The sequence below is a fragment of the Tachypleus tridentatus genome, chromosome 10, assembly GCF_004210375.1.
Source record: "Tachypleus tridentatus isolate NWPU-2018 chromosome 10, ASM421037v1, whole genome shotgun sequence".
Classification (NCBI taxonomy): domain Eukaryota; kingdom Metazoa; phylum Arthropoda; class Merostomata; order Xiphosura; family Limulidae; genus Tachypleus; species Tachypleus tridentatus.
Window position 1 is genome coordinate 179,219,089 of NC_134834.1, and position 27,653 is coordinate 179,246,741.

Sequence of the window (27,653 nt, forward strand, 5' to 3'; positions counted from 1 at the left end):
AACTTGTGATGTTTAAAATGGACATTTAATTTCTTGATTTCGATACTACAGTGTTGGAAGTCCAATATAAATTATCTCTGTTTCTTTTTCCTAGTAGCAGCAGGAATTTCTTTCTTTCTTTCCTACCTCCAATGTATGTATACTAACAACATACAATTGAAGAAGTATCATATTGGAAATTAACATTTTAGAATTAAAATGAAATCAAATGTGATACTTATGATTTTACATCACTCACTTTTCTACCCAGACTGGTAGGTTATAATATTAACTAAAAATGATGTAAGTATTGAGAAAATATGGGAAGGTATAAAAAGTGATGATCGAACTAGAGGTTCTAATATAAGAGTGCATAAGACAAGTGGCAGAATGTGCAAATATTCTCATAAGAATCAGGTTTGTAAAAAATAAAGTTTCTGACAGAAATTGAAGGAAGGAAGGAATTTCTGATTTTTGGAAGAACAATTAGAAATAGTTGTAAATGATATAAAGGAGATCACCTTAATAAACGTTTATTTTAATTTTGAAATGTTGACTGTAATATCAGCAATATTTACTAGTTTTGCAATTATACAAGAAATTAACACAAATATTGATAGCCTCTTTTTTTTTTTTTTCAGGTAGTTGAAGGTTGGTTTTGTTTATCAAGTTTTTTTTTGCTGTTAGAAGCAACATTGGCCATTACCAATGTACATATTTTCCTTTCCAAGGTCTCTGGTTTTTGAAAGCTTCATACTTAACTATCCAATACCTATTGAAGTTTAAGTTTATTTTGTTTTCCTGTTAACATAGAATGACTAATATAGAGCAAAACTACAGTGGGTTAAATTAAATACCAATAAATGTGGTTTATACCCATCATGTAAAGAGAATGCCCTAACATTTTGATCAAAATAAAGACAGAATAATTAACTTATAAGCAAACACTATCAAAGTAATTTTGAACAACATAAGAGTCAGAGGTATCATTAGGTACTTAAAAGATATGCACCTGTTGGGCCCACAGGTGCAGAAATATTTGGTGTTTTAGTGTGACATCGATCATGATTTTCTATTCTTATTTCTCAAGAAATCAGTTAAGGATTTGTGCTAGTGCCTAGCAATGCCTCTGATAAGTTTTAAATTTTTGCACCAAGGTATTCATTCAGTGTATTGACAGATTTGGAAAAGATGTAGATCGGTGTGTATAGTGAAAATAAAAAAAGAGGTTTCAGAAATTACATATTGTGATAAATTGTTTCTTACCTCATGAGGTAAATTATTAAATTGCAATTATGACAGAATATTAGTAACACACAGTTTCAAGAAGTGAATAGTTTTTATGATAGAATCTTGTTTCATTACCTTCAACAGCTTGAGTTTTGAAATAGTATTTTTTATGTAAGATTTCTTGATGTAGTTACATTTGAGAAAGTGTTAGCTGCTAAATAATTGATTCCCAACACTTTAAAGCTCTGTAACTTTAGTTATAATATTTTTAGTTATGTATTTTTACTATTTGTAAAGAAAATTAATATGATTCTTTTCCTACATTTATTACTAATTGAGCACTGATATCATTTAATCCTGATACATCAGGGTAGAAAAAAGCCATCATTTACATAGAGTAACATTCAGTTAATGTCTTATGTTTATGAAATTCAAATACACAGTTTTTAATCTACTATTTCGTAGCATAAGTTCAATGAGTCAGTTGTAAGTTTATTAATTTAAAATGTTAAAATCTGAGATTTGATTCCATGTGTTGGATAAAGCACAGATAGCCCAGTGCATGGCTTTCTACTTAATATCAAACTAAAATTATAGCATGAATTTTTTGTAGTCAACCAGGTGAGTTAAATGAAGGAGGTTGTTAGAAAATAATGTAATTTGAGTATCTGTAAAAGTATTACCAGTAGTGTTTGGTGTTTGATTTTATTAGTTTCAGATTATATTGTTTAATTAACCCTTTTTAAATATTAGGTGTCAGAAAATAAAACCACATCAAACTACATTTCTGTTAAAAGTACCAGCACACCAATTAAAGATCAACATTTGAAATCTGCTTTTGACAGCTGGGTTAGTTTTTTGTTATATGTTTTAAGAGTTTCAGTGTGATATATAGAAAATGCATGATTAATGTTATTGTATGCATATGTAAGAAATTACAAGAAAAAATCTCAAACTACATTTAAGAATGCATATTTATCTGAAACAAACTATAACTTACATTTAATCATTATTAATTGTATTTGAATATTTGTCCTTTTTTCTACATCTAGAATCAGTATTTGAATTTGATGGTAAAACTTGCAGTTATCTCCCCCCTCTCAAAAAAGTATTCTATTGTCTAAATTTGTTATTTTTTGCTCAAATTTTCAGCTAGAGTTGTCTGAGGTTAAGCCTGTTAGTGAGGAAAATTTCCTCTTTCCTAGGATTTCTCATAATCTAGATTCTGAGGAAGGAGAAACGTATCAATCGACCAGTACTTTGGTTGGTATTTAATTTTTATATTTGTCTCTGTGAAGCTGCATGGAATTTTTACCTAGTGATATCAAATTATATTGATCAGTCTATATATGCATAAGTTAATTTAGGAAGGATATAATCTACTCTTAGCTTTACAACTAAGAAAAAATTCTAGGTGTGTTAAGGCAATCAATTCGTAATCCGAGGGTTGCAGGGTCGATTCACCATCACACCAAACATGCTCACCTTTTCAGCCATGGGGGTGCATTATAATGTGGCAGTTAATCCCGCTATTCATTGGTAAAAGAGTAGCCCAAGAGTTGGCAGTGGATGGTGATAACTAGCTGCCTTCTCTCTAGTCTTACACAACTAAATTAGGGACGGCTAATGCAGATAGCCCTTATATAGCTCTTTGTGAAATTAAAAAAAAAAAGGAGAACAAGAAAGAATTACCAATGATGCTAAGGATCAAACTATCTTTTTTTTAATTTCTAAAAACATGATCCAGTTGTTCAAGGATTCACCTCAGTAGTGTCATTGTTTAAGCATACATATTTTATTTAATTTTGTTGTTATACCTGAAGAAGAGAGAATAATGTTCTGTCAAAATGTCGTATTTTCCTCTCAAAGTATAAACCTCTTTGTTATACTTAAAAACCATTGTTTACCAGTTGGTTATTAAGATTAGCTGATGTATAACATAGAAAGGGTGGATTGTTAGAAACATCAACATTTGTATTTCATACAAATTTTAAATTTCTGCTAAAATGTTATGCATTGTAAAGTTTATAATTATTGTGAGGTATTAATGTTTGTATCCTGATACTTCTTGAAGAAACAAGTTTTAGAAATTCAAAGGTAATAAACTGGCATATATTTTCTGACAACTATTTTTTATCATTATTTCAAGTTCTCTTAAAATGCAGTTTAGCATTAATGGTTTTCACACATTTTTTATTAAACTTAAGTTGTTTGGACTCTTTTGTAGTAAAATGACCAAGTTCAAAATCACAAAATATCCTTTTCAAGTTTTTATTAATCTTTGAATATATAGCCATTTGCTTCATCTTTCATTCTCGTAACTAAACGAAAACTGACTTTGCATAGTACGGTGGATAAATCAGTTTACAAGTATAATATTTTTGATTTTCAAGATAAGTGTAGATGGTTTGAAATTCTAGGCTGTATATAGTAGTTAACTTGGATATATGATGTACTAAGATATAAGATAAGTAACACTAACAGTATTTAATACCATCGACCTCTGTGAAAACTATATTTTTTTATCAGTTTTTACAATAAAGGAAAGAACACAAGAGAATTTCCAACTTATTTTCTTTTCCGTGAAATGTTTCCAAATTTGGTCTTACTGTAGTAAATGCAGTATATTTCTAGTTGTTAACAAGGTGTATTTTGTAACTAAACTTTTTTTCTTTTCCTTTTCAGAGTAAGAGAGGATGCATTGGAAATCTCCCAGAGTGTTGTATTTTATCTTACACAAATGTCATTTGGAAACAAGATATCATTCTCTCCTCTAGGTCTACTCGGCTACCACCATTTCTTGAGAGCTATTCAGGCATGTAATGTACAATACATTCTTTTAATAGTTTAGCTGAAGTTTTGTATGTATGGATTATAATATGGATATTTAAGTTCATGTTAATACAGGTTGGAAGCAAAGATATTTCATTTGTATAAACAAAATTTAATATATACTAAAGCCTAAATTCTGAAACACTTATTTTCTATCACACTATATCTTTATCCTGATGAAAATTTCTCTTCTTTGCCCATCTTAGAATTTGTATACATTTTTCCTCGCGTGTTCCAGCCTATATGCCCCACTATGTTACCCAAAGCTAATTAAATCATGTGATTCTCTCCACTTACACCAATGCACCCCTATCCCAGATCGTATATGAGTTCCATATTATTACTCCCTATTCAATTTTCTTGATGGTCCAATTAGTTGGAGAGTATGAATGGAGGTAAGTATATGTTGGAAATACATTTTTGGTATAGGAAAATGTTAACTTCTGAAACATGGTTACCTCCTCTTACACTGTTGCTAGAAACCCACATTGACAAGAAGGAGAGGCCAGTGAGGGCAAGATCCACACAAAAAAGCATTTACTTAGAAAAATGGTGTGTGAAAATGAGATACAGTAATATCACCCTAGCAGGGTGTTCTCTTTACCTGGACAACATGAAATCTTATTTATTGACTTGCCACAGAGGCAAAATCCAAATATCATTAGAAGAACACAAATTTGTCCAAGTCCAAACCAGGTAGATGAGGTCCCACATCTTGTCATTGGAATTATAGGGCAATGGACCCAAAGCTAGATGTAAGTAAATTAAAAAAAAAAGAAGCTTTTGTAACATTTCAGATTTCAATTAATATAATTCACTTCTCTGATATGGAGTTTGCAAGTGTTCCTACTTTGACAGTTCTGTTGTTTCAAGTTACCCAGGTGTCAGGGGAGCCCCCTTTCCACAGAGGACATTCAATACATCATACATAGAGAGGCAGTTTTATATGAGGTCTGATGTTTCTTCTCCTTTTGGTTCAGAACTTGAGCTTATGGGGTATTTGGGGTGAAATCTATTTTTCCAATTCATTCCTTTGCTCAAACAGCTAATCATGTGCCTTGGACAGACATTACATTTTCCTGCATCATTTTTGCAACTAGTACATCCTGTCTTATAATGTCTTGAGCATTTCTTGTGTAGTTTACAACTCTTCTGTTGTGTGGACAGTCATTTGGCTGATTATTTGATCTTTAGTTTGTTGCTGGGATCTCTTGGAGAGAGATGCCTTGCATGAGGAAGTTTGACTTTCTCTTTGACCCTTAGAGATTTTAGAGAAGCTCCTTTTCTCAGACATTTATTTATCGGAATTCCAGATTTTATGGAATTTAGAATGGAAGTGACCTGTCTCCACTCTTCCATTTTGACACTGATCTCATACCTTTTCTGTTCTTCTACCAAACAGTTTCCTGCTTTTTCTTCTCACTTGTTTGTATTACCAAAGTAAACAGGTGAGTGCTGACCTATCATTGACCTTTCTTGTCTCAGTCATTTCCTCCAGCCTCCTCAGTTTACTCTGGAGTTATTTCTTTCCCTTCGACAGTATTTTGCTCCCAATCTATGAATGACGAGATTTTATGTTGCCAATGCATGTCTCCATATCCTAATCACGAAGTCTTCACTCCATTTTGTGCATGAGAGATGTGGGGTACTTGTATAGGATAGTTTTAGTTAGAGAAAGAGTTTCACTTTAGTTTTCTACTCTGTTGACGCTGATCTTACCACTGATTATGTATTTGAATGTTGTTGTTCCACCTGTATTTAAAATATTGAGATATTGTGTGCTTATATTTAGTTAGTGTAGAACTTGTATGACTGCATTGATTTCTATAGAATCAAATGATTTATCAAACCATAGGGGCAATTTGTATTCCCTTGTTTTATTTGAAGATGATCCATTGTTAAGTGTCTACTTCTAAAGTCCACCTGTTCACATGGTTGGTTACTAACATGCTCAGATGTAAGGCTGTTGATGATTATTTTTAATGTGTAAGTTTTAGAAAGTAGACTGATTGATTGGCATTTCTTGGTTCCATTTCATCTTGCATTTTTGGTAATATTATCACTTCTGAATTCTTCTATCTATCTTGTTGGGAAATTTCCTTCTCATATCCATTTTGTGAACAGTATTGCCTACTTTGTTGGATGTTTCTACTGTAATGCATTTCTGTAAAAGAAATATATTTATTCTTTCTGTTGTTTATGCTTTACAGGTACTTTCTTATCATGACCTATATTTCATTTAATAAGGATGTCATACGAAAACAGAATAATTGTGTTAACCATTTCCACACAGGTCATCATGTTTGTTGTCTTGCACTTAAAATTTTATTGCATTTGAGGAATTTATACCAGTAAGTTTAGTATCAAACTGTAGACTATAATTCAACTTCTAGTATTATAAGTTATTTAATACGAAAGTAAAAATTAAAAAAAAAAGACATCTAAACATCAATGTTTGTGGTGTCAAAATACAAAGTATAAAGTTACTGATATTGACAAGCTAGAACATAAAATAGGAACCTCTTTTCTTTTCTATTTGCTGAAATATCACTCATGTACTCAATCAAACACAGTGGCCTCACTCACCTCTTTCCATTTTTGTAAATGCTCCCTTATACACTACATCCTTGAAATGTGAATAAACAATTGAAAGCTTAGAGTGCCCCTCTAATGGCTGATAAAACCATTTTCAAGTATTACAATGTAATATTGTTCTTTCAATACATACATTCAAGCTGGTAAATTGACTTTTTAGTTTCCTTTAAATTTCACATTTTTTTAGACCCATGTCTAAAGCTAAGCTCGGTAAATTACAGTGGAATTCTATGTTATTGATTTTGTTATTTAAAATTTTGGATTATTTCAAATGTGTATATTTAAAATCTAAAAAAAATTATCTCATTTCACCTCCACCCTGTGCAAAATTTTATAAGACTTAGCAACCTACAACAAGCAACAACCAAGTACAAAGGTCATAACTAGAAGAGATAACTGTTTGCTTTATTTCATGTACTGTTCTGTTTTAAGAAATACAAGTTTAAGAACTTATCTGTAAATAGTGATAATATATATATACCTATATAATGTATTATAATTGAAATGTAGCTGTATTTCATAAAATACTAGTCCATTAAAACACAGCCAAGACAGGTCACTTTGTAAAGATTAAAGGTCATTTTTTATATTATTGAGTATGGTAACATGAATGCATTTGCACCACATCATTGCAATTTCTGTACTGTTAGCCAGGCATGGCTGAAACATCAATATATACTCTTCAAAAAAAGAAACGCAAAAGGGATATTTTTTTTATTTTAAAGAGAAATATATGTAATAACGTTACAAGCTCAGAGTATGTGATGTTACATGTGTTAAGGCACTGACTGTCAGACCAAAATGACAATAACAGTTGTGCACTTTGAAAACGGAGGAAAACATCTGATTTTTCGCCAAAACGCATTCATGTCCAATAAATTTGTTTAAGAGATCTGCATGTTCTGCAAGTGCAACGTGCAAAATCCCTATAAAAATGACGGGTTCCCGGTTTCCATAGCTCAGTGTTAAGCCACCGACACGCAATACAGTGATGCCAACAACGCACCAACACCATTGGTCGCTTTGAAGCAGGCGAATCTTGATCAGATGTTGCCAGAGCTGTGAATGTCCACCCAAGCACCATCACAAGGCTATGGAATCGTCACCAACAACATGGATCAATTCGTGACCATCCACGATCTGGCAGACCTCGTGTGACCAGGCCCGCACAAGATCGCTATATCCGGTTACATCACCTTCGGGATAGGACCACCACTGCGACGTCTACTGCCTCAACCATACCAGGGCTGCGTAGGATTTCCTATCAGACCGTATGCAACCATCTATGAGATGCAGGAATCCAACCTCGACGTCCAGTCAGAGGCGTCATCCTCACCTAGCAACATCGTCAAGCACGGCTGCATTGGATGGCCTCGGGCACATCGGGTATGGCCTCATTGACGATGGAGGCATGTTTGGTTCAGGGATGAATCACGTTTTATGCTTCGTAGGCAGGATGGAAGGACCCGTGTTTACCGTCGCCGAGGTGAACGTTTTGCAGCAAACTGTGTGCAGGAAGTTGACAGATTTGGTGGTGGCAGCATCATGATGTGGGCTGCCATCACCTACAATGCCAGAACAGACCTTTTGCACATTCGAGGTAATCTTACGGCTCAATGATATGTCGACGAGATTCTTAGTCCCCATGTGCAACCCATCATGGTGAACGTCTACAACGTTTTTCAACATGACAACGCCTGTCTTCATGCAGCTCGACTCACCACTGTCTTCTTGAGACACCACAACATCAACGTTCTTCCCTGGCCCTCCAGATCACCAGATTTAAACCCCATCGAACAACTTTAGGACGAGTTGGACCGACGTCTGCGACGGCGACAACCTCGACCGCAGACTCTACTTCAACTTGCAGCAGCTTTGCAGGCTGAGTGGACAGCCATTCCACAGGATGTGATTCGTCATCTCATCACTTCCATGGGCAGGAGATGCCAAGCAGTTATTGATGCTCATGGGGGACATACTCGTTATTGACGTTGAGTGACGTTAAACTTCACCTAGTGAGCGTGGACTTCGCCTTTGCAGACTTTGGATGTTCAGCAGTGAATGTGCAAAGTTTCACACATGTCATACAGAACTACCTGGAATAAACTTGTTAACAATTTGTCTCAAATTTTGCCTTTTGCGTTTCTTTTTTTGAAGAGTTTATTAAAAATGATACACAAACGTATAATGTTATAAGATTTAAGCTATAAGTTTTTTTTATAAAGAAACATTTGATAAATATCTGGATGTTACAAAGATTTTGTATGTGAAATTTGAAAATTTTCTGATGCATAAAAGTATTTTTAATCCTAAAATGAAAATTACTTTGTATGTTGGACAGTCAACATGTGAAAAAAAACCAAAAAAACATTGCTTAACAAACCTTAAGTTGTAACAGAAAAATCTGATATTTTGTATGTAAAAGCCTTATAATGTATCAGATTTCATGAACATACATGTAATAATTTAAAGTTTACAGAAGGAAAACTACATAACAAGCACAGAATGGTTGCAAGGTCAGTTGAGCTCATGCTGAAAGAGTTAAATGCTATCCTAGATATCTTATTTTGGCTTATGTTTAAAGATGAAATGTATTTGTTAATTTTTTTATTGTCATGTAATTGTTGGAACCTGTGTACTATTTATTCACCTCCACTGAACAAGGTAAATACTATATTGATATACAGATGGTGGTGGATTAAGCATTAAATGGATCCACGTGTTCTTGGTTCTAAAATAGAATTAAATCCATTTCCTTCTTTGTACTTTATATGTTATTTTGAAATTCTATCTGGATTAATTTCAACTCATTGTTTTGTAGATGATCCAGTTACTATGAAATGGAAATACTGAAGGTGAAATTATAAGTATTTTTTTTATTTACTTCTTAATTAATGTGTGGAAATGAATTTTTTTAACAATATTAAGTGAATATTAAATATGTTATTCAGTTCAGATTCTATTTTATTTTATATTCTGGAAAACAGTTATTAAAAATATATTTATTTATAACATGGTGTGGAATTTTTTTCTACAAATAAATAACTGTAGTACTGATGCGACACAAAAAAAACAAATGATTGATTGCACATGTACTACATATTTAAGGTTTCTCACTTGTTAATATACACAAGATTGAAGAGATCAATATTTTTGTAATTTTAACACCACATTAAAATGTTATATGACTTCAGTATATTTAAGGTTTGTAAAACACATTGCTTAAGTTGATTTACGTTTTGAAGAACCTTTATTTACAGATAACCACCCTTATACTGTACTATCCTCATTCTTGTACAAGGGCTAATCTTTCTTGGTATTTCAGACCTTTCCCTTGAATGGTGCCATAGAAAATTCTTAAAATACATACTAATAGGTTGTGTAGAGATTAAAAAATGTCTCAAATCTGTCTTCCCTATACTTGCTAATCGAGTAACCTGGTGACAAATGTATTGAGAGATTTGACTTTTTATCACCTGGCATAGCTTTTTCAGGGATTAAGAGAAATAAGTGAGATCTTGTATCCCCTTTGATGGAGTGTAATGCTTGTTAGGAATAAGTAAAATGTATTGATTTTTTCTGATATGTGTGTTGTTGGCATGTTTGTCACTCTGCAAAATCATGGAAACTGCAGTTTCCATACCAAGGACTTATGCATGAGAAAAGTGTTGGTAGCTAAAAGGTCGCAGTTTGAGAATATGGTATGATGTAGAAGTCATCACCTGAACATCCATTAATGCAAAGAGCTGTGATCACAATTTTAATCCAACCAAAAGTTTATAGAAGCAATCTCCATTCTGAGACTTTTTGAAATATTGATCCTGCTGTAACTCTAATTTCATCTTTAGCAGGAAGGAAATAGATGAATGAGAGCCACAATTGTGATTTGTGTTCTGGAATTTAAAGGACATCTAGATGGTCACTGACAAGTGGATAACTTCACCATGTATCCTTGTTACTTGTGGGAAGGAGGATGAAGTCTGCTAGTTAGAGCTGTCTAGCTGTTAGGAAAGACAGAAAGCAGTGACTGAAGAAGGTGGTGGTCTACTGGACGGACACGAGTTTCCTCAAGAGGAAAGGTGTGGTGTTAGAACCATTAAAGTTCATTTGGAACTGCAGAATTGTCCAGATCTGAATAATGTTTGTTATGGCAACATGTGAATTGAGTACATTTATCCCTAAGTACTAAAATTAGCCATTGCTCATGATGCTGCAAAAGTCTCAATTCATGTTGACTGAAATGCCTCAAGGGGTAAATAGTTCACGTAGTTACAGGTAGTTAACAGAAAAGTGAAACAGACATCTCAAAACATTTAAGAGTATTTTGAATAAAGACCTGAACCATCTCTTGTTGTAATTGAGTTTCATCAATAAAAGTGTGTTAGTGGTTAACTAAGTCTTTTGAGACTAGCTATACACAGTATCTTGTACGTTTATCTCAAAAGGATATTAATAAAGAAAAGCCATTAAAACTTGTAGAAACTTTGTTTAGAATATACTTCATAATGCTTCCTTCTCAGTTTATTTTGTAAAGTATGGAAAAAATGTGGTCTAGTAGAGAGAGAATAAAGTATTAAGCTCACTAAGACATTAAATATTTCATTCCAAATGGGTTGGTTGTGGCTAGGCAGTTAGGGTGGTTGACTCACAGCATACAGGTTCTAGGTTTGAATCTTCATCCCACCAAAAGTGTTTACCCTTTCAGCCATGGGGATGTTATGATCTTATGGTCAAACCTGCTATTCATTGGTAGAAGAGTAGCTCACGAGTTAGCAGTGGGTGGTGATGATTTGTTGCCTTCCCTCTAGTCTTTGCTAAATTAGGAATGGCTAGTACAGACAGCCCTTGTGTAGCTCTTTGTGAAATTCAAAGCAAACAAACCATTTCAGATGAAAGTCTTTTTTGTGTTTTTTGATATCCTTTAACTGATTTTGTGGAAGCTTGAAAATGTAGGTATTTCTCAAGTTCAGTATAGCCCATGGCTTCTGTGATGTTTTATCATCCAAAATCACTCTGAGATGGTTTATAGTAAATATCATTGAATTTATGCTTACCAGTAAAAAATAAATACGTTTTGTACTTATAATAAAAATACTCCATAATTACTAAAGTGGAATTGTATTTCTTAAAGCCATTACAATTTAGAGATGTAAGATGACACTTATTGAAATTACTGGAGAAAAAATGTTAACTGTGTAAAGTGACTTTTAAAGCAGATTATTATTTTGTATGAAACTTAACTAGTGGGTCAGCAATAAATTTAGTGGTTAATAACTCCAAACGTCTGGGTTCAATTCCTTGCAATGGACAGATAGTACTTAGACCATTGTGTAGTTATGTGCTAAAAAACAGTTCCTGTAATAAAAATTAATTGTGTACTGATTTATAGCTGTGAATAGTGCTTATGATTATTTGCAGACAAAAATGTCAGTCTTAAATCAATGAAGGTACTATTTAGATCACCATGTAGTTTTCCAGGAAATACAATTATCATGTAAAGATTGTTACTAGTGTATATTAAAGTATCTGATATAAAATCAATTTCATTCACTTTTAAATGTTGACAATGGTTGTTGCCAAAAGTGCACAAATATTTTCATTTCTCAAAACATAGTTCCAAATAATGGTGTTATTGTAGTAAACTAAAAATACAAAATTATGCAGGCCTACTTTCAGAGTCATGATAGATCTAATAAATGCATTTTAAAAAGACAAAGCCATTGACCTCAGTGTATGGTATACAGTACATTGTTGTTAAACACAAAACTACATGAGGAGCTATCTATTTTCTGCCCACTGTGGGTATTGAGATCCAATATTTACTGTTGTAAGCCCCTGTTGAACAACAACAAACATTGAAGTAGATACTAAGGATATTACAGAACTTTATAATGTTAGTCTAAAAAAATATTGTTTTTTAGTAGTTTAAGGTTTGTATTAAGTTGTTCAAAACTTATTTAACCTTCTTTTGTAACTTGTAAGGACAACTTAGCTGAATTTCATAATTGAGTAAAAACTTAATATTGGTCTGAGGACATTTAAAGAACTAATTAATTATCTATATAGAAAGTTTTTAGATAAACAAACCCATTCTACTGTCTCCAAGTTTTGTTGTATATGTTCAGGTCTTTAAAATATTCACTGTGTGTTAATTAATATTACTTCAGGAATTCAAATTCAGCATAGTGGTTAAATAGATAATCAGAAAGATGTAAATTCATCACCAACCAAGAGTAAAACTTAAACATTACATATTGAAGTCTCTTTTGAAAAGTAAATTAAATCATTTATGGGATTTTTTTATCAAAAATACTTAAGTTTTTAAAAAGAAAATAACAGCAGTTTAACCTTACATCTGAAAGACCATAACTATTTTAGAAAAGTTGAGTCTTTAATTACAAATTTCTGTTTATACATCAAGTTAAGGTAGCATTACCCCTTAAAACTGGGCAAATGTTAAACATCTTCTAGTTGAGCACAAAACACATGTATGGTGTCACAACCTTCTGAAAATATACTTTCAGTCATATCTGTCATATGTACAATGTTGCAGAGATAAAATACACAACACAAACTACTTTAACATCACACTTTACTTAGGAATGATAAAAAAAATGTAAAAAATGATACACATTCTCTTTGTGAAAATCTTCATAGCTTGAATTAGAAACTTTGCAAATTTTCTACAATATTAACAAGTATGGGCAATAAATTTTAATTAATACCTTTGTTAGTGGTAATTAGATTCATAACAAGATAAGTGGTAAAGATTTTTAAATTAAAAATATCAAGCTATGGGAAAACTGTAATACCAACAAATGTATTAAATTTCAGTCTGATATTGGCTTTAATGGTGATGTTATGCTAATAAATTGGTGACCCTGGTGAGAACTGTGTTTTGAGAAAACAGCCATTAGTTGTTTTTGGTTTTTTTCTGCACTTAAATGTCAGTAACATTTTAGTAAATGTATACACTTACCACATTTGAAATATGGCACCAGAATCTATCCTGACTTCATTTTCTTATATTATGTCTCCCTGAAAGTTTCATCAAAGTCCTTAACGTTTCTGGTACACACACATTCCTGCTTTCCTTTCTCAGAAGAAGCCCTTTCAGCTCATTTTTCCCCTTTCAAGTCAATTCTTTATAAGCAGTTTCTTGTATATAGTCCTGCAGTCAGTCTCAGTGTTTGGTGAACTCTTATTTTAGATACAACATCTTTATTAAAGGTAGACACAGCATCAGCAACAGTCCAACAAACAGTTTTTTTGTTGCCAAATTAAGACTTAGGGCAATCTCCTCCGGATCATGCAATTCAACGATCTGTTAGGGCTTCAAGTAATCCTGTCAAGGCATTTTTGAAGCAAAGTTGGCTTAGAGAGTGTGTCAAACACTGGCTTGATGCTGGTCATTACAGCTATTGCTAGGGTATGGTTATGATGGAAATCCTCAAGTTCCTCCTACTGCCTTATGATAACTGCACCAACTGTCCATTCCCTTCATACAAAGGTGATGCAGTGGGTTGGAATCAGAAGAGATCTTGTGGTAATATATTACTCATATATCACTTTTCTTCCTCTGTAGATCTATTTTGGTAGTTCTTATGGATTTTCCATACTAGAACTGGAAAGCATTTGTAGCTTCGTCAGTTAGCCATTTCTTCCCTCTAACGGAAAATGGGTAAAATTGGCTTGACTTTATGACTGTTCCATGGAATAGAATGAAAACAAACTAATTTTTATATTTAACTACTTACTAAAGGGTAATTAGTAAAGATATTAAAAAACAAGAATGAGTTATTTAAGTTAAAAAAATGTTAAATTTTCGATTGAGGCTAAATTTGAAAAACTTTATTTTTGATATATTAAGGATGCTCCTTGAGGGTCAGTGCCACCTTAAATTTCCTAACTCAGTTAGATAACTTTTGGTGGAACAACTTGTCATTGCCCTTTAGTTTGTTTGTTGAATTTCATACAAGGCTACTGGAGCACTGATTTACAAGTAGTGGACTAGAGGGAAGACAGCTAGTCAAAACTATTCACTGCTAAAATTTGAGCCACTCTTAATTAACGAAATGTTGGAATCATTGTAACATTACAGTGCCCCCACAGTTGAAGGGGCAAGAATATATGGTAATATTTAAAGCACCAGCCAGCAGGGCAAACCAGACCCACATAAAAGTTAATCACTCCTATTTGTACTTGCATTAATTTGTCAGTATAAATAGTGATGTCATGCAATATACATCGTCGGGTGTGTGTGAGTAACAGTATTTAGAATCACGTTACCTACTCTTCCAAAGAAAAATAATAAATAAGGAAAAGGTTGTTTTCCATACTTGAAAACATAGCAGCATACCATTTGAATTTGTTATCAAATAACAGTTTAAGTAACTGCAAAAGCAAAAATATTCGGTAATATTCATGTTATAACAGTTAACGTCTTTTCAAAATAGGATGCTTGAGCTTGTCCTTGATATACGTACGTAGAACGCAACAATTTGAAAGGGAAGCGTAAGAGATACTCGGAATTTTGGCATTCTGAAAAGTACAGAAATATATATATATAAAGTTAAGAATTAACTTTAAATGAAGCGCCTAAAACAACCAACTAAAGTGCTTTATGCTCGTGATAAAAGACGGGAAGACGAGAACTCTCAAGTGTTTTGTAAATAAAAATAGAAACGCGCACCTGTAACAGTTTCATGGTTCACATATGTTCTGTATTCTCAAATAACTCAACCATGGTATTTAGTATAAACTATCACAGTGTTAGGCTTAGTGACTGGTCGTGGGATTGCGTCACAATGGTTTAGATCAAAGGTATTGAGAAGAACACGTAATTCCGTTTTAATTAGAAAGTTCATATTTATTTTATTAAAATTGGAGGGAAAACATTAACTTTATCCTACCGACTCAAGGAGTTCTAGTGTGTGGTGTGAATTTACTCATCGGAAGTAGCGTAACGCGTATTTGGTGAACTGTTGAGATGCTACTGCGTTAACGTTATTAGAAGCCTGTATAGAACCAGTAAACGACAGATTTTTGTTAGAAATTATCACCAGTATTATTGTAATTTTAACAAACCACCAATTTATGCGCGTAATCTGTGAAAAAGCATTTTAATTTAATTTCTTAATAACAATATTCTTACGAGTTTTTTTATCGATCACATGAAACAGGTTTGTCTTCATTTATTTTATTGTCATTTAAAGAAACTTGACATGCTAGTGCGGAGACGAATCATTCTTCTAATATTGCTTTGTATACTGGTTGGACTTTGGACGACGTCATTTCAGAATGAAGAAAAGCCTTTTTATTCTTATGAGGTAAATATATTACTATTTTTGTAAACCTACCGGGAACTCTTATTAAAGTAACAGTGATTTGCGACCAATGTAATTGTGGATTTATCAGGGTATGTTCTCAAAGTAACAGTGTTGTAACCATTATCTGTTATTGGTCTATTGGGGGTTTCTTCTCCTAGTAATACTATTGTAACCATTATATATAGTAAGTCTACTGGGTACCCTACAGTAACAATGTTTCATGACCATTATCTATTGTAATTCTTCAAGGTGTTCTGAAATGAACAAGTTTCGTTATCGATACCTGTTGTAAATCTACTGATGAGAGGGTCTTAAAATAACGACGTCTCATGACCATTATATAATTGAGGTTTTTTTTGTAACCATTATTTATTTTACGTCTACTAGATTTTTTTAAAAATAACAGTTTCGTGATCCGTTTTATAGCCATGATGGATATTTTTTTTTAAATGTTGAACCTTGTCAGGAATTTTATGAGTAATTTGATCCCCTTAACTTCGATACTTGTAAGGACTTTTAATTCTTGAAGTTCTTAAGGAAACAGATTAAGAATGTTTGAAGTTATGCACAAAGCTACATAATGGGTTATCTGTGCTCTGCTCACCAGGGGTATCGAAGTCCGGTTTCTCGCCGTTTAACTTCATAGACATATTGCTGCGCTACTGTGGGGCTAGATGAAGTATTGGTTAAAAGAATTTAACAGGTCTAAAACTAATTACTTATTACAAGTATAACAGCAATTATGCATAATTCGCCAGTTTGTAAAAGGCGTACACACCACAACAGTTGTGTGACATGGCTCATATAAACTGTGTTCCAAGCACTACTGTGTTTGATAATATACCGACCAGAAGAGTTCTGGACTCAGCGAAACCAGTCATCAGCAATGAATATGACGAATGTAGTGTGGTTGAAATACTGTTATTATACACTTCTATGATTCTTAAATCCCCAATGGAGTAGATGAAGAACGTAGTGTTGAAACATTTAATGAGCCTAAAACTAATGTCGTGTAACAAGAATTGTAGTACTTACTATAAGTAAAAATAATCATGGGCGTCCGCAAGGTATATTACAGAGGGGGTAAAAATGACAAAATTATATCAAACCTATAAGTAGAGAAACGCAAAATGGGTAATCCGTAAGTGCCCCCCTGGCGGATACTCATGAAAATAGCTAGACTAAGGGCGTGAATTTTGGAATTCCTCAATATATTAAATTGTACAATCATCATATAGTTTCACAGGTATATCTGCTTCAATATCAAATTATCTCAAGGCAGTGCATCGTGGGCTCGAATCCCGTTATCGAATATACTTGCCCTTTCATTCTTGGGGGCGTTATAATGTGTAGTCAATCCAACTTTTTATTAATAAAGAGTAGCCCAGCAGTTGACGATGTGTAGATGTTGATGACAGTTAGGGCCAATAGCTCTGAGTGGCTTTAGGCGTAATTTTGCGAATAAGTAAACAATGAAATCAGACTTTAAATCATCAGCTGGATCAGTAGTTTCATTTCTTAAAGGAAGTTAATATCCATCAATATTGTGGATAGTAATTTTTTAATGTTTTTAAGCTTACTGGAATAAGGTAGAATAGCCCTAGATAATCTTACAGATTACTTAAAATACATAAGTTGGTACGAGTATAGACTCCATGGCTAAATTTTTGAGATTTGAAACATTTTACCACCGTAAGTGCTGTTCTAAGTTTTTATGCTTTAAATTGCACACGTTAAATATATAGATATATATACACCATTTCCTATCATCTTATAAATGCTTCCTTTGTTATCATGCACCCCAGAAGCACAGCAGCATGTCCGTGGACTTTTACCGCTAGAAACCAGGTTTTAATACCTGTGGTGGGCAGAGCACAGATAACTCTTTGTGTAGTTTTGTGTTTAACAACAAACAACAACATATTACTTTTATGAGAGTATAATATTTTTCTTCCTTAAATTATAATTTTATCATTTTTCTTTATACCATAAGTTGAAATCAGGATCTGTAGACGAACATCATTTTTTTTTATTGTTATTAAAGACACACTTGAAACACCTGTATGAGTTGACTAAAGTGTCGAGAAAGTTCTCATTACTGATGTATGGAGAAAGAAATGAAATGGGGACGTGGAATACTTAATGCTGTTTCATAGAAGGAGAATATAGAAACGTTCACTATTCGTAATTCTACCAAATTGATCACTTGCAAAATTCATTTGTTTTCTAACTTGAATATATTCAGATTGCTGTGTATAATTAAGTATGTAAAAGCAAAGCAGATTTACAGCTCCTACTTCAATAATGTAATTGCTTGACACATCAAGGCATCATCAAGACAAGTTAGGTTCTGTTAATAAAATTGGTTTAGATTACATTATTATTTGTGGTTATGAAAGAAAAAAAACAACTTTGGGCCAAAACATTTAATTGGAAAATATATAAACACAACTACCTTTTCGACAAATTTCATTAGAAATAAATATATTTCCCCACGAATGAGTGGAAATTTATTCAGTGGCGGCGACAAGGGGACTCGAGCCCCCCTCACCCCCAATATTGTTACCTATATATATTTATAAAATATGGAAAACGCAATCGTCGTTGTTGCTTAACAATTAGCATCAGATACAGAGATCTGTAGAACTCAACGTCTTCAATAAGATGAAAGATAGTTAGCCTGATAGTGACCTTACTTTTCCTCAGAGTGTATTAACTTCACATGGGATAATTCGTTTCTGCTATGCAAACTATGTCTTCATGTTATATTTCTTTTGATTTGTAGCTTTTCTCTTAATGGTATATTAAATGTTCAATCTCAGCTAATCTTGATTTTCTTTATTATTATGTATTACCTTGGGTGGAATTTAGATTAGCTTCCTCTTTTACATATACGCATATTTTTATAAACAGATTATTTCTAATTTGTAATATTAATTGGAGTATGAGTTTCCAATGAAAACTGCATTGAAAATGCAGTTCAAAATAGCACATCTTTCTGAAATGTACCTTGGTATTTACATTATTATAATATACCATCTATACTTCATATTGATGGCATTTTGGGAAGCTCCTCCACAGTTCACCTCAGTCTCACCAACGAAAATATCCTGGCGCCGCCACTAAGTTTATTGCTGTAACTACTACGACACATGAAATAACATTAAGTTAGGGTTTTGTACCTTAAAGTTAGGATAATATGAAACTGTTACAGCTTATTCAACTTGTATGCACAGAATTGTTTTCAGCAATGATTATTTTTGATTATTAACTTACTTCATCTTGTATGAATTACTAGTTAATAAGACTGTTTTTAAATTTGCTCCTAGCACGAATAATGCGTGTGTGTAAAGTTTGGTTATAATTATATGTTCAATTAAGATATTTAGAGTTTACAAGACGGAAATATTCCTTATACTTAATGCAACTGTAAAAGAAAAAACAAACATGAAACAACTTGGGGTATCAGAACCAACCAGAAGAAATAGACGTGGAATAAGTCATGCCCAATCGTAGTAAATAGCAACGTCTTGTAACAAGTAAGAATCCACAAATAGAAAGGTGAGTGGCAAAAGCCGTTCACGTGTTGCAAAAAAATTACACAAAATTATTGAGAAAAAATCGTCATCTGGAAAAGCACTAAAAGTCGTGTGTACAATAGTTGCTTCCATAATAAATCCATTCAGTCATTGCAAACCACACAAAGCTAGAGACAAACAGATATTCATGCTATTTCAGACAAATATCACAAGCCGTCGCACACATCACTAATTATTTCTGTAAGATCAAACTGTTGAAAGAGACGATAGGAAACCATTTTCCGTGTACACTGGATGGATTATGAAGGCTTGAAGAAAGGAATGGTGCACTTTCGACATAACATTCTTATACCAGCGCCTTTTGCGCTACAAACTACGCTGGGTGGCTACTGTTAGATGCATGGTCATCAGATAGAGAACGATTACACTATAACAACATGGCGAGGTAATTAAAATCGTTTTGATATAACGTATTTAACCACTGTACTTCAAGCTTTATATAAAAAAAAAAGACAAAACCTTCAAGCTAAATCGTGTTTATGTGTTCCATAAATAAGTCGTACTCTAATCTTTTTTTAATATTACTTTCAATGACAGTAATGCTTATAATAATCATCATATAATTTGCTATTATTATTTTATTATACAGATTATTTTGTATTGTTAGCTTATTATATGAATCTAAGAATAACCTAAATAACCTATTACGTTGATCGAATTTCGTTAGATATTATTGGATTTAGATATGAAAATATCGTTAGCAATTGGTGAAACAATTTTATAAGTAAGAACAATAACTGTTGATTAACTGTTTGATGTTGGTTTTTATATTTTGATCTAAATTGGCAGTTTGCTCTAACCGAAAGTTAATTCTGTGTATGGTGTGCAATATACTCAACTTTTTTTCGTGTTAATAACACATACACATATCTATATATTTTTTTTTATAGAAAGGACCAACAGCCATAGACATAGTTCCAAAAACTCGCTTACTTGAGTATGCTAAACGTGTACAGCGTGTGAAAGACGTTTGCCGAAAATACAACCTTGGGGGTGCTTTCTCTTCATATAAAGATTTGACAAAAAGTGACGTCAGATTTCTTGCTTTAAGAGTAACTTCAGAACCACTTTTAAAAATACGAACAAATCGTGACTTTAATATGTCTGCATGCTACAGTCTGAAAGCTGGTAGTAACAGTGTTTTGGCGTTTCTGTTCCAATTGCCAAGAAATCGTGAAAAGTATCCACAAAATAAAGACTTTCATATATCAAGCAGAACAGCATCCATGGTTCATAGCTTTCATGACTATCAAAAAAAATTTAGGGGTTACTTTCTTTTCACATTTGTTCGCCACCCTTTTTCACGACTCGTATCCCTCTATCGGGATCGAATCCTCCATCATTATATGCTGAAGAACACTCATCCTATCCCTGGTCAACGTGATGTTCACATTGACCTCCCTATACCTCTCGCACATCTTCATGGACAGAATATTTCATTTAGAAAGTTCATACGTATCATTATCAATTCAGATTTCCATAACATTTCCAGATTTGACCACCACTGGGTTCCAATGTGGCAAATGTGTGCACCCTGTCACATCAGTTATAATTTTGTTGGTAAGGTTGAAACTATGATGAGTGATTTCAGCTATCTGAGTTCTCGGTTAGGCCTAACGAGAGAATTTAAGCAAGGTCAAAGTTTATTATGGCAACATCAAAGTGCAAGAAGTAATGTATCCTCCAAGAGCTTGATTCAGGAGTACATTGCCCAACTAACTCACGAGGAGTTGAGTAAACTGTACAAAATGTATCAGCTGGACTTTGAGCTATATGATTATAATTTTTCATATTTTTGATAATAAAACATATAAAGTATCAATTCACTAAATGAAATATACCAAACAAAATATTTGCCAAAGTTGTTTAAGAACACAATAATATAAATGACAGATTATGTTGAAAATAAATGATAGTTAGCTTCTTTTCTCATAATGTTGGTATCACCATCTTATAAACATCGAAATATTAAAGATTATCAGTGTAAAAGTTATTTTCATATATTTAAGGTTTTTTAAAAATTAGTAGAATTTTGCTGTCTTTAAACTTGAACTATTTTTCTCATACTGATATCCAAGTTTATAACCGAGTCTCATTTTTTTCATAATAAACAATTAATATCTAATTTTAATTCACTGATGCTGTAAGATAAAGGTATTTGAGACAACTCTTTTTAACATATCCCAGTTACCATTAACAGACCATTTTATGTCATTTTATTTAACAATAACAAGTGAGTAAAAATCCAATTACAATAAATCTAATGCATTACTTATACCAAAACAACCAATTTACATTACAAGAAATTGTCTTTCATCCTAAAGAGTCAACTTCTTAAAGAAAAACTTGCACTTAATGATAATGCACTAATACCTACTAAAACATTTATTTACTTGTGAAAAATTAATTACATGGCAATTATAGGTGTTATAATTACTTGAATTATGATATTTCGGTTTTAATAATTAGATGTTTATTTTTCATAAAGAGTTATTGGGTTAGTGACATTTAAATACCAATTTATGGTGCAAAATTAACACAAAGATTTTATTAAATTTTTAATAGGTGGTAAAAGTTTGTAAACATTTTATAAAAGTCTTTACATATCGATTTCTGAAAGGAAGATAAACATAATTTATTGTGTACAAATTCCTGAATTGTAAGTTAATACTTGCTTAAATCTTCATGTATAACAAAAATTGATGAGTTGAAATTTCTGAAAATGAAAGTGATGATTCGAATACTGGATCTGTGTAAATAGATGATATATGACGTCTACCAATAAGTAAATATTCACCCTACAACAACATTAATCAACCATGTTGATCAGTCATATGCATATCCTAATGCATAAATCATATTTTCATGAGGTTGAATAGTGGGGAAGGTATTAAAACTGTTGTCTTCATGAAAATATGCAACACCTTGACATTTAAAATAGAACACAAAAGGGTACAGTTAATCTCTGAAGATGCTTAATTTGTTTTCTCTGTGGTATAACAGTTCATAAAACTGTTCTGAATTTTTAAGTACAAATTCTTAGCTTATAGCTCCATTATCTCTTGACTGATTTGAGATCTAACTACAGTTTTGTACTCAGGAGGTCAAACTATTTTGATTGGCATATTTGGTCTAATTTGTATTGAATTTTGCACAAAGCTACACGAGGTCTAGTTGTCCCTAATTTAGCTCTGCAGACTTGGACCACTAAAAACTGGGTTTTCGATACCTGTAGTGGGCAGAGCACAGATAGCCTATTGTGTAGCTTTGTGCTTAATTCTAAACGACCAACTAAACCCTAATTTAGCAGCATGAGACTAAAGGAAAGGTAGCTAGTCCTCACCAACTCTTTTACTAACAAATAGTTGGATTGCCCATAACATTGCAACACTTCCACAGCTGAGGGGGTGAGCATGTTTGGCAGGTTGGGGATTTCAAACCGTGACCTTCACATAGTAAGCCAAGCACCCTAACCACATAGGCCCTGATCACATCTGTTATTGTCTGAATGTTGAATAGTTTGCATTGATAAGGGCAGTTACAAAAACTATTCCCAAAAGCAATAATTTCTCAGTGGCATCACATCCTTTATAAAAAAACAGGCAATTTCAAAATGTAATTCTGATACATTCCATTACCTAATGGATTTGTTCTTGAATATATTTTGTATTATGTATTGTTTTTATCATAACAATATGTCCTGGCCTGCTTGTGCACACAACTATGCATGAGAGAGAAGTTAGAGCTTCTTCAATTTATCCAATACATGTGTTTTTAACAAAGGTTATTCTACTTAGTATTCATTATCTTAAAAAATAGTTTCATATTTAAATTTTCACTTTAAAAGGGTTTATTTATGTGTACTAAATCATTGTACGATGAGAGTTATGTTTTATTATTGAAGTGTAAATGGTTTTATTTATTATTACCACTGTCTTTCTGATTACAGTATGTGCTATAACTTTTCACATTTAAAGATCTTTTTTAATACTGACTGAAGTGTAGTACTGGACTATTCCTTTTTAAAATGAGTAAGTTATCTTCATTTTAGTAACTACCTTAGAGTGAAATCTGTAAGATGAGAAATATAGAATTTTATGTTGTATTAAAACATAGAACTAATTGTTGTTCAATTCAGGTTTTGGAAACAAAGTCTAAATTTTAGAATAGAAAAAAAATCTCAGTAATCAACTAAATACATTGATTGTCCACAAAATATCAAAATTCTCAAAATGGTTACCTCCTCAAAGTACTGAATGAGGAATTGAATGAGACAATAAAAACTTGTTCTATGAATCTTGTCAGTTTGGAGGAAGTGGTCTGAACTTCATTATTCCATGAACATGACATTTTTACTTAACAAACAATGTTAAAAATCATTGTTGAAACAAAAATTAGCTTATTGTAACATATGCAGTATAACAAACACTGTCACAAAGAAATTTTTTAGCTTAAAACTGTTATTTAAGACCAACGTAGTTATTCTAAGCTGGTGAAACCTTGCAAGATATTATTGAGTTTATAGCCAAAAATATCCTTAACAATGAGGGTACCACACTAATGAAACAATGCATTATAAATAGTTACTTAAGAATAGTATATTTAATTTGCTGTAGTTGATTTCTAATTTTGCTGTATTCAAAGTTTTTATTATAATGGAATCCTTTTGAACTTTGTCAAAGCCCCTACATTATGGGTAAAATACTGTGATGTCTTGTAATGGGGGAGGGTATAAGCAAAAAGGTTGCTGGCAAAAGCCACCTATGTGTCCCAGGCAGGAGTCCACCACAGAACCAAGAATTTCAATTTTCATCTGTAAAATTAACACAACTTATGTACACACACTGCTTCAATGACATACCCATTCAGCTGTTGTCCACTTCAAGCTTGTGGAGTACGAAATGGGTATGCAAGTTATTCCATAATTTACAGATTTCTCTGCAAGTGGACTGTTGAAAGAGACACTGGGAAATTGGCATCCTTGTACAATAAGTGAATTATGGATAGCATGCAGGAATAAATAGTGTTTTTGACATGGTAGTTTTATTAGTATGCTTTAGAGTTATTGTCAAAATGCAGGTATGTCAGATAAAGAATGATTAGAGATATAACATAGACTGAATGATATGGTGAACCTACAAATGTACTTCAGTTTGTTTGTTTGTGAAATTCACACAAAGCTACACGAGAGCTACCTGTCCCTAATTTAGCAGTGTAAGACTAGAGGGAAGGCAGCTAGTCATCACCACCCACTGCCAATTCTTTTATCAATGAATAGTAGGATTGACTATCATATTATGTAGCCCCCATGACTGAAAGGGCGAGTATGTTTGGTGTGAGGGGGATTCGAACCCACGACCCTTGGATTACGAGTCCAGTGCCTCAACCACTTGGCCATGTCAGTCCAGTACTTTAGTATAGCATATGCAATCTATGTGCTTTGAGTAACAAATATTTACATTCAATTAGATATTACAATAGTTATAACAATGTTAAAAAAGTTTACAAAATAAAACAAAAAAATAAATTTCATATTTTTCTTGTGCATTTATCTCACAACCAGTTTTTTCCCACCTTTGTCTTATCCTTACTTTCCTCCTACAGTATTTACTGCTTGGGATTTTTTACAGGAGACCCTCTCCCTAATTACCTACATGTCTGCACGTTTGTCATCTTCAGCTATCTTGCTATACACATGTGATTTCTCAGTTTTAGGATCTGCTGGGTAGAAAATCAGTCTTATTCAAGGTTTGTTTAATATTCCCCTTATCTCAGGAATTTATGTATAGTTCCTTTCCTTTGGCAGCATGTTTTTGGTGATGTGTCTGAGATTTTGGAATCATGTGGGGAATTAGTGATTCATCACTCTACTCATTCCTCTTCAGTTGCATGTTTGCCACAGTTATATCTAAGACAGGCCCATATTCTTGTTTTCCATCTTACCCCTTCTTAGCCTTTATTTGTTCCTCATCTTGTCCTTTTATTTGATATAGATGGTTTCTCACCCACAGGTGGGCTTTTTCTTCAGGTCTGTGGATGATTAAGATGGATGTCATGAATGCTATCTTCGGTCCATTCAACAGAGGGTGGTTTATCAATTTCATGCATTACCTTTTGGGCTTATTTTGTCCCCATGTTTCTGCCATGTGGTTAAAGTATTTACCTTCACTTACATGCATTTCCATCATTATGTGGATGACTGGCTACTGTTAGCTCATGCCAGACAGGAGTCTGCCCATCACACTCACTGGCTGCTCCTGGAGGTGGCACATATAGGCTGGTTAATGAAACTGGATATTCCATTCCTTCTGCATACCCGATATCTTGTCTAAGTCAGGCCTAACCTGTTCCTCTTCAACTTTGTCCAATGGAGCTTTCAGTTCTCCATGCTCTTAGTCCTCTCTTTATTACAGCTAGTGAAATTCTCTCTCTTTTGGGAATGTGGTCTTCCAGGACGGTCCTTATCCGCTTACATTTTTCACACATGCAGCACTGAATGAGAATAGCTATTTTTGTGAGTAGAGATAAGTACCTATTGGAAAAATTATAACTTTAATAATTCATTACGTAAAACATTAATATCATTTAGAAACACTTTTATACTTTATTTGAATCATTGACTATAAACATAAGGTATTGGAAGTTTAACAAACAGTGGAGGTTAAATAAGGGTTACCTTTACATTTTGACAATTGTACTATCATATGAGGAGGACTGATTTTGAAATTTAGTAAACATGCACTGTAAATTGTTAACCACAAATATTTAAAATATAGGCCTTTCTTTCAAGGATTCCAGATTATCATATGACAACTAAAACTTTTCAATATATAAACATAGTAAGTGTTACAAGAAAATTATAATGGTTTTGCAGTTTAGCACATCATATTTCAAAAAGATATGGCATAGGGAGGTGAAATTGCAAATGAATGTTAGTGGTATGATGCAGATGCAAATACTGTAGTTGTTATCAACAGGGGAGCCATTGTGGCTTCTTTCAAGTATTTCCCATGAGTATAAATGGGATATACTTCACCCACCCACATAAAGTGCTCAGCAGCAAGTTTGCTAAGTAACGTTATGTTTAATAAGTCTGTAACAGGTTCTCAACCAGAGCAGTTTGAGGAAGAGCAATTTGGATACCATATCCAAAGTAAGTACACATATTATGTTTGTGTTTTAAATAAAGACTGTGCATTGTATTTCTCTATAATTGTGCTCATTTTTCTTTTATTCTCAGAAGCTCAGTTCCTAAGGGCTACTCTGTAATAAATTTTTCACCAAAACTCTTACTATGTAAAATCATTTGTACATCACCATATCACACTGATACGTTGCTGTCCCACTAGCCTGTCTTTTTAGGATTTATATGGCTAGATAAAGAAGACATGAACAGCAAGTGATTAATGTATTACCTACAGACAATGATACATTAAGAAACAGTATCAAGATATGAGTCTCATGGGAGAAATAGAGCCCATGTACTCAGTGGAAGACCTCAACTGACCAGGAGAGAAACAAAACTGATAAAGGACACATGCACAAAAAGTATACAAGACTCTGCAAGTCTTACATTATTACAGGTTACTACAATGTTTAGGAGATCAGAGGAAGTGAATACATTCTTGAGAAAGATTCTGAATTTTATGACCTCATACTCTTTAGAGAAGCTAAATTCTCGAACTATTAGGAGTTCGTACTCGTTGACTTCAACTTCATACCACATCTTGACCCAGTGACTTGGAAAGCCTGCATGCCACATACAATCCAGACAGTTTGCCCAAATTCTGGGTTGGTCAACAAGAATTGTTGAGAAGAAAGGAAAGAAACTCCTGCAGAAACATTACTTTTTGTGAAATCAACTTTAAATGCCACGTTTACCTGGCACAGGTGACATAATATCAGTGGCGATCACCTCACGTGTACGTTGGATAAACACAATGGTCTAAAACATTCTCCAAACCCATACAATGATGTCTAGCATTTGGGAAGTGCTAGCAAAATGAAGCATACTCAGGGTAACACCTTTTTTCAAAAATAAACATACAGGTGAAACAATGATACTAATAAAGCCTCGTAATAATGTAAT

General features: G+C 33.1%; 2 protein-coding genes across 2 annotated transcripts in view; both read left to right on the top strand.

Annotated features, from left to right (window-relative positions):
* LOC143228593 (uncharacterized) overlaps window positions 1-9,648 on the top strand; it is a 51,063-nt gene extending 41,415 nt beyond the window's left edge. The window contains exons 9-12 of the mRNA XM_076459818.1: window positions 1,963-2,058; window positions 2,362-2,472; window positions 3,895-4,024; window positions 9,458-9,648. Coding sequence (XP_076315933.1) covers window positions 1,963-2,058; window positions 2,362-2,472; window positions 3,895-4,024; window positions 9,458-9,489 — 369 coding nt within the window. The 3' untranslated portion in view covers window positions 9,490-9,648. The remainder of the gene's footprint in view (window positions 1-1,962; window positions 2,059-2,361; window positions 2,473-3,894; window positions 4,025-9,457) is intronic.
* Window positions 9,649-17,017: 7,369 nt separating this feature from the next.
* LOC143228594 (carbohydrate sulfotransferase 11-like) lies at window positions 17,018-21,363 on the top strand. Its single transcript, XM_076459819.1, has 2 exons — window positions 17,018-17,032; window positions 20,455-21,363. The coding sequence occupies exons 1-2, from the start codon at window positions 17,018-17,020 to the stop codon at window positions 21,361-21,363; spliced, it is 924 nt and encodes a 307-aa protein (XP_076315934.1).
* The last annotated feature ends 6,290 nt before the right edge of the window (window positions 21,364-27,653 follow it).